This window comes from Pelophylax lessonae, assembly GCF_965119305.1.
Source record: "Pelophylax lessonae genome assembly, chromosome: 3".
Lineage (NCBI taxonomy): Eukaryota > Metazoa > Chordata > Amphibia > Anura > Ranidae > Pelophylax > Pelophylax lessonae.
In genome coordinates, this window is record NC_138770.1 from 407495964 (window position 1) to 407510346 (window position 14383).

General features: G+C 45.3%; 1 protein-coding gene across 1 annotated transcript in view; it reads left to right on the forward strand.

Annotated features, from left to right (window-relative positions):
- The window catches only part of LOC309551823 (amine sulfotransferase-like), an 89265-nt gene that overhangs the window by 49990 nt on the left and 24892 nt on the right, over positions 1-14383 (forward strand). The window contains exon 4 of the mRNA XM_082252519.1: positions 13972-14066. Coding sequence (XP_082108645.1) covers positions 13972-14066 — 95 coding nt within the window. The remainder of the gene's footprint in view (positions 1-13971; positions 14067-14383) is intronic.

Genomic DNA, 14383 nt, shown 5'->3' on the forward strand with positions numbered 1-14383 from the left:
GTGTCACGTACACGGACCCAAACCTGGACATTTTGAAAAAAGTCCGGGTTCGGGTCCGTTATTCTGTGATTTTTTTTTTCCCGCGTTCTGAGGGGCTGCACAGCAGCCAATCAGCAAGCGTTTTACTTCTTGCCCTAAGAAGCCATCACAGCCATGCCTACTAATGACTAATGGCATGGCTGTGATTGGCTGAGTGCAGCATGTGACCCAGCCTCTTTATAAGCTGCAGTCACGTCCTGCCGCACGTCACTCTGCTGCTGCGAACATAGGGAAATGATGGTGGCACGCGATTAGGGACAGAATAGGGCACATATGAGAACAACCTGTGCTACTTTAATCCACAAGATACAGCAAATAGAGAGGGAAGGAGGGAGCTTAAGCAATCCAACATTTCTGTACCCAGCCACAGCAAGGGAAATCTGTTTTTTTGTAATCCATCTGTTACTGAGGTGGTGCTCGGCGGCCATATTAGTCACTGCAGTGTACTGCATGTGTGCCAGCCAGGCAGGGACATCAGCCTAATCCTATTTTGTAGCTCAGTGAAGGAAAAACACCTTTTTTTTCTGGCTGCTCAAGTCCCCTATATTGCCTTTTGTATGTTTAAGGGGTGACATAGTCCATTTGTCTAGCCTGGGATCTGTGGTGCCACAGAGCATTTGTGTATACAATGCACTAAACCGTATATTCCATTTCAGCTATCAAATAGTACATATAGTTATACTATGTATAGTACTATAGTTAATGTACAGCAGGTAAAAGCTGCATTTTGGGGTGTTATTTAAAAAAGCTGCATTTTGGGGTGTTATTTAAAAAAAGCTGCGCTTTTGGCCGTAAAAACAGTTGTGCATCCGGCGTTTAAATAATTATTTCCAAGACATAGCAGTTCACTATTGCATTTATGAATTTTGGTGACCAAATCTGTGCTCTGGGTCCCCAAATCTGGTGTCCATACATAGTATAACTATATACTGTTAATGTACAGCAGTTAAAAGCTGCATTTTGGGGTGTTATTGAAAAAAGACGCATTTTAGGCCGATCAAACAGTTGTGCATCCGGCGTATAAATAATTAATTTCAATTTACGGCAGTGAAATACAAATTTTCTGTATGTTATTACAAAAATACTTGTTCTTGTTCCACAAACCACTTGTGCATACAGCGTACCAAATTTTTTTTTTACATTTCCGCATAGAAATTGAGAATCAGTGTATTTTGGGCACTAAAAACATTATTTTGGGTCCACAGAGCATTTTTATGACACGGGCACTGCCTTAGCGAACGTATTTTCGACTACTGCCAGGTAAATTGACACCGGAGAGAGACCAATCTTTCAGCTTGGTGGGTGAACGCAAATAATGAGGAGAAACATCAAATAAGGGACGTGGGCATGGTCGTGGTGGTGTTGGTGGAGCTCCTGTTGCTGGTAGAGGAAGTGGCCATTCAGCGCCAACTACCGCTCCAAGTCAAACACCTTCCTCTGGTGCGAGTAGGTGACAGAATCTGCAGCGTTATTTGATAGGCCCAAATGCCGCTCTACGGATGGTAAAGCCAGAACATGTACACGTGATAGTAGATTGGGTGGCTGGCAGTGCCTCGAGTTCCTTCACAGTATCTAACACCCAGTCCTCTGCAGAAAGCTCAGAGTTGGCACCTGCAGCCCATGCCCATCAGTCTTCCACCTCACCCCCTTGCAAATCAGCCAAGCAGTCAGAGCCCCGAATCATGCAGGAAAGTCTTATGGCCCATCCACCTTGCCCTGCCCCAGAAGAGGAAGACCTTCAATGCACTGATGCTCAACCACTTTTGTTGCAGGATGAGAACATGGAAATATCGCCACAAAACGTCTCTGATGATGACGAAACACAGGTGCCAACTGCTGTGGCTTTCTGCAATGTGCAGACCAACGAGGAGGGGAGGGGTCATGAATGGGTGGAAGATGATGTGGAGGATGATGAAGTCCTAGACCCAGACTGGAAAGAAGGTCGTGCTAGTGAGGCGTGCAGTTATGAGGAAGAGGCGGTGGTCGCACAGAGGCAACAGCACAGCAAAAGAGGGAGCAGGGTGCAAAAGCGCAGCGGCCATTCCAGAGACAGTACGCCTGCTACTGTCCACCACACCCAGGCACCGAGCACACCAAGGCCTGCTCCAAGGAGTTCATTGGCGTGGCAGTTCTCCACCCAATGTCCTGACGACAAGAGATGAGTGGTTTGCATGTTGTAACATCAGAGCCTGAATCGAGGCATAAACGTTCTTAACCTGAGCACAACCTGCATGACCAGGGATCTTCATGCAAAGCATGAACTGCATTGGAGTAAATACATTAAAAACAAGGAACTCTCTCATGCTCCACTTGCTCCCTCTTCTGCTGCTGCCCCGGCCTCTCCCTCCACCGCTGGCGTCACCGTGGCACCTGGCGACCAGCAAACAGAGGATGTTCCACCAACACCACCACATAAGACACCATCACCAAGCATCTCCAACATGTCACGCGGCAGCATTCAGCTGTCAATCTCCCAAACATTGGAGAGAAGGAGGAAATGCCCACCTACCTACCCTCGAGCCCTGGCCCTGAAAGCCAGCATTTCAAAATTACTGGCCTTTGAAATGCTGTCATTCCGTCTGGTGGAGACGGACTGTTTCAAACAGCTGATGACGGTGGCTATCCCCCAGTACGTTGTTCCCAGCCGCCACTACTTTTCCAGGCGAACCGTCCCTTCCCTGCACAAACAAGTGGAGGATAAAATCAAGTGTGCGCTGCGCAACGCAATCTGTGGTAAGGTCCACATAACCACACATACATGGACCAGTAAGCACGGCCAGGGTCGCTATATCTCCCTAACTGCACACTGGGTAAACGTAGTGGTGGCTGGGCCTGAGGCGGATAGCGGTTTGGCGAATGTCCTTCCACCACCGAGGATCGCAGGGCATTATTCGTTGCCTCCTGTTGCTTCCTCCTCCTACTCCACATCATCCTCCTCCTCCTCCTACTCCTCTTCTACCACCCCCACAACCGGTCATCGAAAGAACCTCATCCCCAACTTCAGCACAGCCCAGGGTAAACGTCAGCAGGCAATTTTAAAACTCATGTGTTTGGGTGACAAACCCCACACCGCACAGGAGCTTTGGAGGGGCATAGAACAGCAGACTGATGACTGGTTACTGCTGGTGTGCCTCAAGCCCGGCCTGGTGGTGTTTGATAATGGGCGAAATCTCGTTGCAACTCTGGGGCTATCTGGTTTGATGCACATCCCTTGTTTGGCGCATGTGCTGAATCTGGTGGTGCAGAAGTTTCTTAAAAACTACCCAGACGTGTCAGAGCTGCTGATAAAAGTGCGGTCCGTATGTGCACGCTTTCAGCATTCTCACCCTGCTGCTGCTCACCTGTCTGCGCTGCAGCGTAACTTCGGCCTTCCTGCTCACCGCCTCATATGCGACATGCCCACCAGGTGGAACTCCACCTTACATATGCTGGAGGGACTGTGCGAGCAGCAGTGGGCGATAGTGGAGTTTCAGATGCAGTAAGTACGGGTCAGTCGCTCTGCAGATCAGCACCACTTCACCACCAGTGACTGGGCCTGCATGCGACACCTGTGTACCTTGTTGCGGTCTTTGGAATACTCAACCAACATGGCCAGTGCTGATGACGCCATTGTTAGCATGACAATACCCCTTCTATGTTTCCTTGAAAAAAATATTACGGCGATGATGGAAGAGGATGCGGCACGGGAGGAGGAGGAAGAGGGGCTATTTCACAGGGTTTCAGGCAGGTCATACAGAAGTGGCTCAGAGGGTGGGTTCCTGCACCAGCAGAGGCCAGGTACACATGTGGACAGCCAGGGCACACTTCTGGAGGACGAGGAGGAGGAGCATGAGGTAGAGGAGGAGGAACCGGTTTCACTGCAGGGTGGCACCCTATGCAGCTCAGGGCCATCACTGGAGCATGGCTGGGGGGACACGGAGGACACAGATGATACACCACCTACAGAGGACAGCTTATCGTTCCCTCTGGGCAGCCTGGCACACATGAGTGACTACAAGCTGCAGTGCCTGCGCAACGACAGCAGAGTTGCCCACATTTTTACTAGTGCTGACTACTGGGTTGCCACCCTGCTGGATCCCCGGTACAAGGACAATGTGCCCACCTTAATTCCCACACTGGAGCGTGATAGGAAGATGCGCGACTACCAGCGCACGCTGGTAGACGCGCTCCTGAGGGCATTCCCAACTGACACGAGGGGACAAGTGCAAGGCGAAGGCGGAGGAGGAGGAGGAAGAGGTCGCCAACGCAGCTGTGTCACGGCCAGCTCCTCAGACAGCAGGGTTAGCATGGCCGAGATGTGGAAACGGTTTGTCAGCATGCCACAGCAAACTGCACCACCAGCTGATAGGGAATGTGTTAGCAGGAGGCAGCATTTCAACAACATGGTGGAACAGTACGTGTGCACATGCCTCCACGTACTGACTGATGGTTCTGCCCCATTCAACTTCTGGGTCTCCAAATTGTCCACATGGCCAGAGCTTGCCCTTTATGCCTTGGAAGTGCTGGCCTGCCCTGCGGCAAGTGTATTGTCTGAACGTGTATTTAGCACGTCAGGGGGCATCATTACAGACAGACGCAGCCAACGTGGACAAGCTCGCGTTCATTAACCACTTTACCACCGGAGGATTTTCCTGCTTTATGTCCAGGCCACTTTTTGCAACTTGACACTGCACGACTTTAACTGACAATTGCGCGGTCATGCAACCCTGTACCCAAACTAAATTGACGTCCTTTTTTCCCCACAGAGCTTCCTTTTGGTGGTATTTGATGCGCTTTTCATTTTTTGCGATATTAAAAAAAAAAAAAAAAAAAAAAAGCGAAAAAATTGACATTTTCTACTTTGACAGTTAAAAAATATCCAATATATTAAATTTTTGTCATATATTTAGGCCAAAATGTATTTATCTACATGTCTTTGACAAAAAAATCCTCAATGAGCGTATTTTTAACCGATTTAAGACCGGAAGATTTTACCCTATTCCTGACCAGGCAATATTTCGCGATTCGGCACTGCGTTACTTTAACGGACAATTGCGTGGTCGTGCGACGCTGTACCCAAATTAAATTTATGTCTTTTTCCCACAAATAGAGCTTTATTTTGGGAAGATTTGATCACCTGTGCGATTTTTAATTTTTGAAAAAAAAGAGCGACAATTTTGAAAAAAAAAACAATATTTTTTACATTCTGATATATAACATTCCCAAAATTAAAAATCAAAATTTTTTAACATTTTGAGGGCATTTTGTTTTATGCTACATATTTTTGGTAAAAATAAGTGTATTTTGATTAGTTTGCGCAAAAGTTATTGCGTTTACTAACTACGGGAAAGATTTGTCATTTTTATTTTTTATTTTTTTACTAGTAATGGCGGCGATCTGCGATTTTTTTTTTTTTTTTTTGGCGGGACTGCGACATTGCGGCGGACAGATCGGACCCCTAACTGACATTTTTGACACTTTTGGGAGTACCAGTGACATTACTACAGTAATCTGTGCTATAAATATGCACTGTTACTGTAATAATGACACTGGCAGGGAAGGGGTTAAATTTATTGGTGATCAAGGGGTTAAATGTATGCCTCATGCTTACTGACGTGTGTGGGGGGAGGGGATCGTGTAACACAGACACAGATCACAGGTTCAGCTATGCTACCTGTCTGTCACAGAGGCAATCCGCCCGCTTTGTTTACACAAGTGGGCGGATTTCCTCACTCGATCCCCGAGTTTTTTTTTTTCATAAGTCAGCCAGAGCTGACAGACAATGTATTTACTGCCTGCTAATACATATAGGGTCCATTCACACATCTGTAAAATGGGTCCGCATCCATTCCACAATTTGGCGGAACCTTTCCAGACCCATTGTTTTTCATTTCCAGTCTGAAAAATTAGGCATTCACAGGATAAAGAAGTAAGTGTCAGCAATTCCAGGCCCCAAAAATTAGCCCACATGCGTTTACCTGACAGCTAAGAACGTGGTATTCTGTGGCTGAAGGTACATTAGGCATTCACAGAGTATACAGAAGTGGCGGCCTGTATAGGCGGCAAAAATTAGCTCACATGGGTTGAACTGACAGCAAAGAACTTCGTTTTTGATGGCTAGAGGTACAGTAGGCGTTCACAGTATACACAAGTAAGTGGCGACCTGTATAGGCTCCAAAAAATGCCTCACATGGGTTGAACTGACAGCAAAGAACGTAGTATATGATGGCTAGAGGTACAGTAGGCGTTCACAGTATACACAAGTAAGTGGCGGCCTGTATAGGCTCCAAAAATTAGCTCACATGGGTTGAACTGACAGCAAAGAACGTAGTATATGATGGCTAGAGGTACAGTAGGCGTTCACAGTATACAGAAGTAAGTGGCGACCTGTATAGGCTGCAAAAATGAGCTCACATGGGTTGAACTGACAGCAAAGAACGTAGTATATGATGGCTAGAGGTACAGTAGGCATTCACAGTATACACAAGTAAGTGTCGGCCTGTATAGGCTGCAAAAAGTAGCTCACATGGGTTGAACTGAACGCAAAGAACATAGTATATGATGGCTAGAGGTACAGTAGGCATTCACAGTATACACAAGTAAGTGGCGGCCTGTATAGGCTCCAAAAATGAGCTCACATGGGTTGAACTGACCGCAAAGAACTTCGTTTTTGATGGCTAGAGGTACAGTAGGCATTCACAGTATACAGGAATAAGTGCGGCCTGTATAGGCCGCAAAAATTAGCTCACATGGGTTGAACTGACAGCATAGAACGTAGTATATGATGCCTAGAGGTACAGTAGGCATTCACAGTATACACGAGTAAGTGGTGACCTGTATAGGCCGCAAAAATTAGCTCACATGGGTTGAACTGACAGCAAAGAACGTAGTATATGATGGCTAGAGGTACAGTAGGCGTTCACAGTATACACAAATAAGTGGCGGCCTGTATAGGCTCCAAAAACTAGCTCACATAGGTTGAACTGACAGCAAAGAACTTCGTTTTTGATGGCTAGAGGTACAGTAGGCATTCACAGTATACAGGAATAAGTGCGGCCTGTATAGGCCGCAAAAATTAGCTCACATGGGTTGAACTGACAGCATAGAACGTAGTATATGATGCCTAGAGGTACAGTAGGCATTCACAGTATACACGAGTAAGTGGTGACCTGTATAGGCCGCAAAAATTAGCTCACATGGGTTGAACTGACAGCAAAGAACATAGTATATGATGGCTAGAGGTACAGTAGGCGTTCACAGTATACACAAATAAGTGGCGGCCTGTATAGGCTCCAAAAATTAGCTCACATGGGTTGAACTGACAGCAAAGAACGTAGTATATGATGGCTAGAGGTACAGTATATGATGGCTAGAGGTACAGTAGGCATTCACAGTATACACGAGTAAGTGGCGACCTGTATAGGCCGCAAAAATTAGCTCACATGGGTTGAACTGACAGCAAAGAACGTAGTATATGATGGCTAAAGGTACAGTAGGCATTCACAGTATACACGAGTAAGTGGCGACCTATATAGGCCGCAAAACTTAGCTCACATGGGTTGAACTGACAGCAAAGAACGTAGTATATGATGGCTAGAGGTACAGTAGGCATTCACAGTATACACAAGTAAGTGGCGACCTGTATAGGCAGCAAAAATTAGCTCACATGGGTTGAACTGACAGCAAAGAACGTAGTATATGATGGCTAAAGGTACAGTAGGCATTCACAGTATACACGAGTAAGTGGCGACCTATATAGGCCGCAAAAATTATCTCACATGGGTTGAACTGACAGCAAAGAACGTAGCATATGATGGCTAGAGGTACAGTAGGTGTTCACAGTATACACAAGTAAGGAGCGGCCTGTATAGGCTCCAAAAATTAGCTCACATGGGTTGAACTGACAGCAAAGAACGTAGCATATGATGGCTAGAGGTACAGTAGGCATTCACAGTACACAGAACAGTAAGTGTTGGCCTGTATAGGCTGCAAAAATTAGCTCACATGGGTTGAACTTACAGCAAAGAACGTAGTATATTATGGCTAGAGGTACAGTAGGCATTCACAGTACACAGAACGGTAAGTGTCGGCCTGTATAGGCTGCAAAAATTAGCCATTCAATGGACATGAAATGCCTTTTATGCCGTTGTATTTAGCGAAGCCAAGGACCAGGAATTCTTGTGGGTGGATGGCGGTCTTTCGGATACTTGTGGCCTGGCATGAGGAATTTCGATGAAACCTGATCTACTGGTCACGTGTTGAATTCCTCAGAAATCCATGCCTCATTAATTTTTATAAATGTGAGGTAGTCTACACTGTCATGAGCTAGGCGAGTTCGCTTATCGGTCACGATCCCCCCTGCTGCGCTCAACGTCCTTTCGGACAGGACACTGGAGGGGGGGCAAGCCAACAGTTCCATTGCAAATTGTGCAAGCTCTGGCCAGAGGTCAAGCCTGCCCACCCAGTAGTCCAGGGGTTCATCACTCCTCAGAGCGTCCACATCGGCCGTTAACCCGATGTAGTCGGGACACCTTTTTTTATGCTCCCAACATTTGAGCCACAGAAGCCTGCCTTTTTCCAAAACAACGTGACAACGGCATCATGGAAGGTGGAGTGTTGGACAACTGTGAGGAGACAGGAGAAGGAGAAGAAGGAGAAGAGGCTGGACGGTGAGAGCATGGAGTGTGGCTTTGTGGGTTCTGACAGTGTTGCTTCCACTGGGCTTGGTGATGGGATTTCAGGTGCCTTCTTAAGGCGGTTGTCCCTAGGTGAGTGTTGGGCTTACCGCGACTTATGCGTTGACTGCAAAGGCTGCAGATGGCAACACTGTTGTCAGCAACAGACACATCAAAAAAAGCCCACACTGCGGAGCCATGTGCCGGCGTCCTGAGAGTGCCAGATGTGACTGTACATGGTTGATGGCTAGCCATAATATACTACGTTCTGCCCGTCCGTCAGTCCGCCAGTTCTACAAATAATTGGCCAGTAACTGTTGTCACTGTGTGTAGCACAGTTAACACAGCAAAATATTATCACAAATGTTTGCAGGACTAAAATACAATCTTAGAAAAGTATACTGTTAAATAACACCTCAATTCAATATGTGGTATGGGGGGGGGGGGGGGGCACAGGTTTATTACACCAGTTCTACAAATAATTGGCCAGTAACTGTTGTCACTGTGTGTAGCACTGTTTACACAGCGAGAGGCCAAATTTTTGCAGGACTAAAATACACTCTTATAAAATGAAACTGCTAAATAACACCCCACTTCAATTTGTGGCATTGGGGGGGGGAGGGGCATTGGTGTAGCACACCAGTTCAAAAAATTGGCCAGTGAGTTTGTTGCTGTGTGTACAAGAATTCACTCAGCAAATGAGGCAATATTGTTGCATGACACAAATACACTTGAAAAAGTTTACTCAGATAACACCCCACTTAAATATGTGGCATTGGGGGGGGAGGGGGGCATTGGTGTAGCACGCCAGTTCAAAAAATCGGCCAGTGAGTTTGGCGCTGTGTAGCACTGTTTACACAGCAAGAGGCCAAATTTTTGCAGGACTAAAATACACTCTTAGAAAATTATACTGTTAAATAACACCCCACTTCAATATGTGGCATTGGGGGGGCAATTGGTCTATCACACCAGTTATAATACATTATAAGTGCTTTTGTCACTGTGTGTAGTGTTGCTGCAGAAACGCTCATTCTCACCACCAAACCTGTCACAATGCTGCACAGTGCACAATACTACTAATCCACTATAATATGCTTTCTACAAAGTATATTATACTGTGGATTACCCCCCCCCCCCTTTTTAGTGCACTGCACAGCAATACCAAAAAATTTGCAGCCCTTTAAATTACTTTTGTGGACATTAACACAGCGATTTGTGTCACTGCTGACGATCTCTAACTGCCCCTACAGCAACCACTGGATACCTCTCCCTATAGTAAAGAGACTGTAATAGATCCTATAACAACATTGGAGCACTTTAAATGACTTTTGTGGACATTAACAGAGCCATATGTGTCACTGCTGATGAGATCTAACTGCCCCTAAAGCAACCACTGGATACCTCTCCCTATAGTAAAGAGACTGTAATAGATCCTATAACGAAATTGGAGCACTTTAAATGACTTTTGTGGACATTAACAGAGCGATTTGTGTCATTGCAGCCAATCTCTAACTGCCCCTAAAGCAACCACTGGATACCTCTCCCTAAGCTCAAAAGATACTAGTAGACCTATACCGAACAATACCAGCCCTGAAAATGACTTTTGTGGATCTTCACAGTGCTATATGTGTCTAGCAAACTCTCCCTGATGAGCACAGCAGACCTCTCCCTACACTGGCAAAAAGCGGAATGTGAAATGGCCGCCAGATCGGGTCTATTTATAGGGTAGGGGGACTGTCCATGTGCTGGAATGTTTCAATTGGCTGTCCCGTTCCACCTGACGGCTGTGTCACGGGTCAAAGTTCTCCCCAATGTAAACAAATATGGCCGCCACGAACGACGCCATGTGTCCGAAAATTTGGCGGGTAGCGAACAAGCAAAATTTGCCGCTAACCGACCGCCGGGCAAACCGAAAGGCCATCTCTAGTTGCCATTGGCCTGACTCTGTGAGTGAGGCCTGTGACACTGCTGGCAGACATGAATCCTTCTTGGCTGTGATGTTAACTTCAACTCCCATAGCATTCCCACCTGACGCCACCCCAACCTCCTATTCCACCTCCTCCTCCAAGTTGCCAATTGATATTGGTTCATTTTTATTTTATTTTAAGTCATTTCCCTATCCACATTTGTTTGCAGGGGATTTACCTACATTTTGATGCCTTTTGCAGCCCTCTAGCCCTTTCCAGGGCTATTTAACAGCCTTTTTAGTGCCCAAAAGTCTGGGTCCCCATTGACTTCAATGGGGTTTGGGGTCAATCTCAGATCCCAAACCCGAACATTTTCGTGAAGTTCGGCTGAACTTCTTGAACCCGAACATCCAGGTGTCCGCTCAACTCTAATCCTGAATCCTCATCCCAGAGTTGTATAGGATTCAACACTCAGGATCTAATAGAGCAACACAAATGCACATATATATTATGCTATATAGTTGAGGATTAATGTATTAATAATCTGTCAATAGATCCTTCCTCAAATGCAATGTGGGAGTGTGGGAGTGACCACAGAAAATAGTGCTTAACTGTAATAAGGAGTAACACCACAATTTTTCTAACTTATATCAGTGACTCTATTAACCTGAATCTAGGCTATATATATATCAGAATGCACTCTGTAGCCTATAGGGGGCCCCCTTTACTTTAGATTGCAAGAGTCTCCTGAATGAGCAAGGCCTTGCTAGTCTTCGCCGGCAAAGGAATCCTTAGTCATCCAAAAAATAATATTTGTAATCCAATGTAAAGTTAATGATCAATTGTAATCCACAATAAAGGTAATGATCAACTGTAATCCAACTAGAAAGGAAAATAAGCTTCTGTGCCCAATCAACTGGTACCCAATCTTGGGAAACTGAAGAGGTGGGGTGAGGTCTTCTAATCTGCCAAACACTATTCAGCACTGCAGTATCCAGTGGCAACCGTTGTATGACAAGTGCAGCTCTCTGTTCAAACTAGACTGTGTCACAGGCCCACCCTGGCTCCGTCCAGTAACTATTGTATATACTTCAAATTGGATCTCTCTCACCCAATATGATGAACTATGCGTCCCGCTGTCCGTATCACCAGCGTCCATCTCTCCTCAGAAGCATCCGCAGTCTCTCTGAGTATCCTTCCGCCCGGTCCCTCACCGAGCTCCGTCCGCACACTACTCTCTCTCCCTGGTGTCTCTCCGTTAGGCCTCTGGCCTATCCTCCTCTGCACTCCACATCAGCTCTTTCCCTCCTCACAGCGCGCTGTCCTCGAGGCAAGAGACCGAATCCTGGTCCCGCCCCCTTTTTATAGACACTCCCATCTGCCTCTGCGAGTCTCAATGCTCCCTGGGAGGATAGTCCAATCAGACAGGTGATCCACAGTCTCCATTCCTTCCGGGACTACATTGCCCATAATCCAATGTTCTGTTACTTTGCAGAAACTTTAATAGTGAAAGACAGAACAACCCCGAACAAATTTAGATGAATCCTGCGGCCAGGCTACACTATGGTTGCGGAAGCCCTTTTTAATATCATAAATAGCCTAACTCTTAATTGTCTGGTAGTTATACCTACATATTGAATTTTGCATGGAGAACCCAGTAAATATGTCACGTGGGTAGTGTTATGTAATACATTTCTCTATTTTGTATTGCTTCTTGGAGTAAAAAGATGCAAATCTTTCTTTCTTTCTTTCTTTCTTTCTTTCTTTCTTTCTTTCTTTCTTTCCATTTTACTGTTCTGCAGGGTAAACCTCTCCTGCATCTGCAGAATCCAACCAAATCTAAAAACATGACCTTCTTGGATTATGGTACATTCTTTACAAGTTTTGTTCCTCAGTGTGGGGGGTTTTCTGTACACAAATCTGGGTTTTTTAGGGAGTATTTTTTAAGTGTATTGTCCTTCACGAGTATGTACCAGTGTTTTTTAATAATATTCTCCATGGCCTTATACTGTTGATGAAAATACCATGCCATAATCTTCCTTTTTTCTTTTCCTAATATTTCAATAACTCAACCCTATTCGGAAAAAAATAAAATAAGAAAACGATGTAGCGGCGGGTGTAGTAAATGTAAATGACGGAGATATTAGCCAAGATCAGGGAAGTGTCAGGGATAGGAGCGGAGATGACTCATATTGCAGCACAGCTGTTTTAATGTAACCGCCGCAAGTGTAACGTTACACACACACTACCGTGATAAATCTATACCCTCCGTAGGTGAACCGGAAGTGACGAGGGTATGGTTTTCTCACGGGTGTGGTTTTTTCACGGAACACCGGATCTCTTCCCAAGTGACCCAGAAAACCATAGAGGAACCAGTTTCCTGCCGACTTCCTCACCAGCTGCAGAGTTGCTACAGTTGAGCACCACCTGCAGTGGAGGAAACAAACTGCACTTGCCTTCTTCTATCTAGTCCTTTTCTCTGTGGTACTATTCCTTCTTGGAAAAGACTAAGATTTCCTAAATATGTTATTTTCAAAGCAGCAAGTGTCTAACTTGGTTCCTGTAAAGCACGTGTCAAACACAAGGCCCGGGGGCCGAATGCGTCCCTCCAGGTCAATTCATGTGGCTCTCACACCTCTTCTGCAGCTACGCCCCCAACTTCTTCCTGGCAGCAGCACAAGGTAAGTGGGTGCACTGTGTAAGGGAGGGTGGAGGACTCTTGACTTCTGGTGGTGGGGGGGCTCTTGACATTTGATATAAAGGGGGGGGTGCTCTAGACATCTGCTTATAAATATTATGAGAATACTATGATTCTATGCCAGGTGAAAAGGATGGTCGCACATCGCTGGTATCATCCACAAGAAACTTTATTGGAGACTTCAGACAGAACACCATGGCAGAACCATGTTCTCTCTGAGCAGTCTCCAGTAAAGTTTCTTGTGGATGATACCAGCGGTTTGCGACCCTCCTTTTCAGACTGGCAGTAGATACATTTATATTTACAGATACACCCGGCCCTTTGAGGGCAACCATAATGCTGATGCGGCCCGCAATGAAATTGAGTTTGACACCCCTGCTGTAAAGCATACTATAACAGGCCTGGAACTATGTACCTCAAAATGTACAGATTACAGAGGTAAAAGTATGATGGTAGTTGGTAGAAGATTCCTCAGCAAAGAACCCTAAGGACTCACCTCAGGTCTACCTGGGTGAAGTTCATGCTTCAATACAGTACAGTTTGTTGGATATTCCTGATATAGTTTAGCCATATATCTATTATCTATCATCATCTAAGAGGCATTAGAAAAATATTTTTATAATACTTATGTTGCTTATTATGTTATATGCATTGTGATTTGTTATTTTCACAGTTTTTGCAGGCAAATGGTTTGATCACATTCGAGGATGGTACAATCATAAGGATGCATACAATATCCTTTTCTTAAAATATGAAGACATGATAAAGGTAAAGGATCTGAGATTTAATACAAAAACAATTGTTTATAGAGGTCTTTTAGATAACTAAAAAATTTGATAACCTAGGCACGGTAATTATGAATGGTTATAAGATTGTGCTTTGGACATTTCTCTTCAAGTAGTGAAATTCATAGTGGATTCTGCCACTTGCATATAAACATTACAACTTGCAGCCATAGAAGTTGATTTGCTAAAACTAGAAAGTGCAAAATCTGGTGCAGCTCTGCATAGAAACCAATCCGCTTCCAGTTTTTTTTTTTTTGGTCAAAAATTAATTTAACAAGTTAGTTAGTAGCTGATTGTCTA